This window comes from Solanum tuberosum, unplaced genomic scaffold, assembly GCF_000226075.1.
Source record: "Solanum tuberosum cultivar DM 1-3 516 R44 unplaced genomic scaffold, SolTub_3.0 scf00533, whole genome shotgun sequence".
Lineage (NCBI taxonomy): Eukaryota > Viridiplantae > Streptophyta > Magnoliopsida > Solanales > Solanaceae > Solanum > Solanum tuberosum.
Genome location: NW_006239459.1, coordinates 267,256 through 273,078, shown reverse-complemented (window position 1 = coordinate 273,078; position 5,823 = coordinate 267,256). Strand labels below are relative to the sequence as shown.

At 29.3% G+C, this 5,823-nt stretch overlaps 1 protein-coding gene across 1 annotated transcript; it reads right to left on the bottom strand.

Annotated features, from left to right (window-relative positions):
• Positions 1 to 468: 468 nt before the first annotated feature.
• Positions 469 to 1,739, bottom strand: LOC102583379 (protein EXORDIUM-like 3). The gene has a single exon (XM_006365188.2). It carries the CDS (start codon positions 1,681 to 1,683, stop codon positions 634 to 636), a length of 1,050 nt encoding a protein of 349 aa, XP_006365250.1. The 5' UTR covers positions 1,684 to 1,739; the 3' UTR covers positions 469 to 633.
• Between the last annotated feature and the right edge of the window lie 4,084 nt (positions 1,740 to 5,823).

The window sequence follows — 5,823 nt, the reverse complement described above, 5'->3', positions numbered from 1 at the left end:
AACAAATAATTGTCTATGAATCTTAAAGAAAATTTATCTTTTAAGAAATTAACTAAATAAATATATATATTTTATATGGCATAATATACTTAAAATATCACATATAAGATGTGAATTGTCACACAAGACACCACACATTACATATGTATTCAATGATTCATTTTTATAGAAATTTAAGTCTCTATAAATTAAAAAAAACATAATGTTTAGTGATATCAAATTAAAAAACAAATTATGTCTTTTTAATTTGTTTTAAAATTTTGATATTGAGAATTTAAAATTATATAACCAAACGTACTTTTCGAAGTTCACCAAAAATTTTCATGCCAAACACTTTGTCCAAGACAAACGCTACCAACTTTTCTCAGAAGTCCTAATATTTGACTTCTCTATGGGGAATGTGATGACACAGTAGAAATCCTACCAAAAAAAAAAAAGTGTACAAACCAATTCAAATTTAGACAAACTGCAGCAAAGTACTCTGTATACAAAATTATAACTACTTTTATTACACTACATATCTTATAAGTAAAACAGAGCTTAATTAATATGGCATCATAACCAAATTAACCCAAAATTTAAACATAAATAAGAACCAAAATGCTAGAATTTTGAATTTTGTAAACGAAACATTTACTGATCAAGTGCATTAGGTCCACTGCAATAATTCAGAATATGATTCCACACCCACTGAACCAAAAATCTCCTTCTCACCCCATTCATATTATACGTAGCACCATCTTTTCCGTTCAACATTTGCCCTGTATATGACCCGCCGCCGCCGGTCCCGTAAATCCCTTCACAAAGATCCGCAATCTCTACCGGAAAACTAGGGTCCTGACCCGCATACCAAGCGTTTACTAATGGGTTCGTTGATACCTCTGCAATTTCATGAGCAATCACGCTTATCATTCCATCAACACCCACGTCGTTGTTCGGGGATTTCACAGCTTTGAAACCCGGCATGTAACTGGGTACGGAAAACGGGTAAGCGCATGTACCCGGACATAGTTTAGCGGAGTTACCCACCCAAGCGTACGGTAAAGTGTAACCGACAATGGACGGAAAAGTGAAGTAATGGAATCCGCAAACGTTTTGGCAGAAATCCTGAACGTATACATCATCGGAAGTGAGTAATAAGTAGACGCCGGTTTTGGGGTTTAACGGTAGTGGACGGGTACGGGCGGTGACGGCGGATTTTATCACCGATTGTACGGATAATCGGGTTAGGGATTTACCGTGTGAGTAAAATCGATCGTTTTTTTCTTCTCCGAGATGGACAGTACGGGAAATGTTGGCTCCGGTTTGATCGGTGTAGAGCTGAACGGTTTTCCACCAACCAGCGACTGAAGGGCGTTTAGAATCGACGGCGGAGAAAGAGCTGATGAAATCGCGGATAATACGCTTCTGGGAGTTTCCCCACCGGCCGTACCAAATGGGATAAACGGTAATATTTGCAGTGAGAACAGGGCCCATGTGATATTTCAAATGGACAAACTCCGATGACCCCTCATACTTTTTGGACCCGCCGTAGAGTAATTCAGTGGCGTTTGGCTTCTGGTTGGGCCATGGACGCCACCCATTTACAGGCAAAGTGAAGAAAAAGAATAAGAAAGCTCCGAAAAAATAGAAGATTACCGGTACCGGAGCTTCCGGCCGGCGGAAGAGGGAACGGTGGGACATGTTAAAGAGTAGTAGCTGAGAAGAAAGTAACAAGTGTGAGAGTGGAATAAAGGGTATTTATATGCACAAATTATCACAAAAAGTGAGTAATTCAAATACATAGAAACAAACAAAAAATAAGTTGAATAGTTAGGGAGTTTTGCTTTAGCTATAGCTTTGTTTGGGGGTTATTGCCTATTGATACTCCCTCTTGTTTCATACTCATTACTTTTAAGGGTAGAGGAAATACTTTTGGTCGTTTAATTGGGAATAACTTATCTTGAAATTAGTTATTTTAGAATAAATTATTTTTAGATAAGTTATTTCATTATGTATGTGAAATAATTTATTTATTGAGGTATCAAAGGTAAGAGTGAGATAAATAATTTTAGGATTGCATGATATCTCCAATCAAATTCTAGATAAAATAGTTCTACATTTTATTTCTTGATCACTATACCTTATTAGTCACATCAAACGACTCATTTATGTATTATGTATGCTATTATTCAGTACTATTATATTTGATCGATTTTGAGTTTATATCTCACATGGTATTATAGAATGTATAACGAATAAAAAAAAAGTATAATGAATACCTTTCATTTGGTGGTATGAGTAATATGTAGAATTCAATATGATGTGATTAATATATGTAAAGACAAAAATATCCCTCAAATCCTTTCAATCACTTTTTTTATTTTCTTCATTTTATGTTTAATATTTGTACTGGTAAATTTATTTAAATAAATTAGCTTACAAATTTTATTATTTAGAAAGAGTTGTTTGTTGCTAAATAAATCCAATAGAAATCAATACAATATTTGAAATGTGAGTTGTTTAAACATTTACTAATTGAAAGGAAAATATATGATCACATAACGTTTGTTATTTATATTTTGAATAATTAATTAAGTTGCATACTTATTACAATTATAACTTGCAATTTTAGGTGTAAATATAGATTTTTTATTCAATTTTGATATTGTTTACCGTCTTTTCAATTTCAAAAGTAGATGATTTATCTTGTTTAAATTGAAAATTGATATTTTGTGAGTGATTAATTTATAAATATGACAATTATTTAAACTCAAAATAATTCAAGAGAAAAAAATAGCAAACATGGTGACAAATAGGGGTGTACAAAATCGAACCGAAAATCGAACCAAACCGTAAATCGAGTCAAACCGAACAAAAAATCCGACTAGTGGTTTGGTATTGGAAAAAAAAACCAACTATATTTGGGTTGGTTTGGTTTTAACTAAAAAAAATCAACCCGAGACCAAACCAACTCGATATTATATATGTAATTTTAAAATTTTATTTTATATTTAAAAATATTTACATTGATATAATTTTAAAATATTTCTTATACTATTTCATAGTTTTTATCTTTATTATATTATTTCAAGTTTAAAACTTAGAATTCGGAATGGTCCAATAAAGATTATAGTTTATAGATGTTGATAATTATAATAAAACTTAAATTAAAATCAAATTAATACTAATGCAAAAAGAAAATCAATTCAACACTAAGAATGACAATAATATTGAATATTGTTTTCTTAGTTTTAAATTGGTTTAGACAATTAAAATACATAATCTAATTTTAATTTTCCTTAAATATTTAGTAATGTAACTAATACTTATTAAACTTATTTTAGCATGATTTAGTACTTTTAAATTATGATCATTGTCATTTATGACTTTGCAATTATTTTATTTTATTTGATGATTTCATTATTATTTTTTATTGAATATTTTAGTGTCATCACTCATCTCATATTTTGTGTTATTTTCTTAAGAAACACCTTAGATAATTGTATTTTGGTTGGACTAAAGAAATATTTTGAAGCACAAGTTAATTATATGTTTGTATGCGAAAAAATCCAAAAATTTGAAAAAAATCGAGGTTTATTAGTTTGGTTTGATTTATAAATTAAAAAATTCGACACAATGGTTTGGTTTGGTATTTGAAAAACCCGAACCAACCCGAGGTTGAAAAATCCAAAAAAATCCGAATTTTATTAGTTTGATTTGGTTTATAAACTTAAAAAATTGACACAAATGGTTTGATTTGATATTTGAAAAACCTGAACCAACCCGGTCATGTACACCCCTAGTGACAAAGTTATTCTTCTCCTACCAAGTTAGAAGGCCACAAAAAAAAAATTGTCTTGGCAGTTATCTATCTTGACTCAATTATATAAAAAAAGAAAATCTCATTATAATTCAATGATATATTCGAAAAGAAAATCCTTGCATTACTATTCTCGGGATTAATAATTCTTATGTTATTATTCCCTATGTTATTTCATTGCGTTTCTATAATAACTTTTTTTTATATAAATGCATCCTTTAAATACGAAATTACATAAGAATGAAAAATAAAATATATCCAATTTAATTATTCAAATATTATGAATAAAATACAACATACGATATATGAAACGATATATAATAAGTTAAGCATCCAAACAAGGTGTTGTTAGGGAGGTGGATAATGGAGTCCAGAGGGATTCTTAAAAGTGTGGAGGCAGAAAAAAAGGTGGGACCCACAAACGGTGGGGGTGCGGGGTAGGGCCCCCCTAAGGATCAATGATGGTGATCGTCGTCATTTCATCTGACCATATCTGATCAGTGATTATTATTTTGATTAATGTAATTGCTAAGTTGCGCGGGAAACAGGATAAAAAGGGTATTTTGGGGATTTAAGAGTATGTAGCACGTCTTTTAATCCATCGTCGCTTTTTGGGGACCGCTGGTCCCTTTGTTTAGCTGTGGGAAGGCAAAAAAGGAGATTTTCAAGTTTCAAATAGAAATTCTCCCATGCAATCACAATCCCTACATAATAGGGAAAAAGGTGAGTTAATTTTTGAGATAAACTTTGAGGGGTCGTTTGGTAGCTGGATAAGGCCAAAGCTAATATATGTAGTAGCGGATTCAGAATTATTATTAAGGGGTGTCAAGACTAAATATCTAACTTGTGTTAAGAGGTGTCAATGCTTATATATATATTTACTAAATCAAAATTTGACCTTTTTATACAATGTAATTTTCCGATGAAGGGATGTGCTCGACACCCCTTAGCTAAAGGTTGGTACGCCCTTGAATACATGGATAACTTGGTTATTCATGTATTAATTTTATACCATGTTTGGTTTACAAATAGGATATAAGTTATTCTTGTATTAATTTTGTACAATGTTTGGTTGGCAGATTATCAAATGTTGTATAAAAGTTATTCATGTATTATTTTTATACAATGGTTGGTTGCCTTTTTTGTAATCCTATGTAATTAATACTTGTATAACTTATGAGGGAATCTATATATAATTAATACGGGATAGAAGGTGGAATAAGTTATGTGAGTATTAGTTATACATGTATTAAAATGATAAATTACACATTCACCCCTATTAATTAACTCTTAAATGTATATATTAATTTATAACTAATCAAATATTAATACATATTAAAAAATGTACTACCATTTTTTTCTTTGAGTTTTTTTGTTTTGATAATTGCTTAATTTCTTTAATTAAATTATTGTTAATTGTTTTCTTTTTAGTTAAAAATACAAGTTTAATTTTTTTTGCTTAAAATACAAGTATTAATTTTTTTAGTTATCTATTATATATTAATTTATAACTAATCAAATAATTAATACATATTAAAAAATGTACTACCATTTTTTTCTTTGAATGTTTTTGTCTTGATAATTGCTTAAATTCTTGTTAATTGTTTTCTTTTTAGTTAAAAATACAAGTTTTATTTTTTTTGCTTAAAATACAAGTTTTAATTTTTTTAGTTATCTATTATTTAGTTTAATTTAAATTACATACTACTTAATTACTTAATCATATTGAATACAAATTACTTAATTACTTTTACTTTGCTATTTTTAGTTATTGGTATTTATTTAATTTTAATGTATTATATATAAAGTTGGTTATTTTAATGTTATAATAAATATTAGCTCACTAATAACTTTTGAAATTAAGAAATAAAAATTGACTCACTAATATACTGTAATCTCTACATAACTAAATCTTACATAACTAATACCTACATAACTAATACATGTATAGCTAAACACTGCATAACTAATACTCACATTACTAATATCTGCATAACTCTTTCTAGCTACCAAACGACCCC

What these genes read in the sequence shown, in the direction of transcription:
- LOC102583379 (XM_006365188.2), bottom strand. Translation starts at nt 1,683, where the DNA reads ATGTCCCACCGTTCCCTCTTCCGCCGGCCGGAAGCTCCGGTACCGGTA.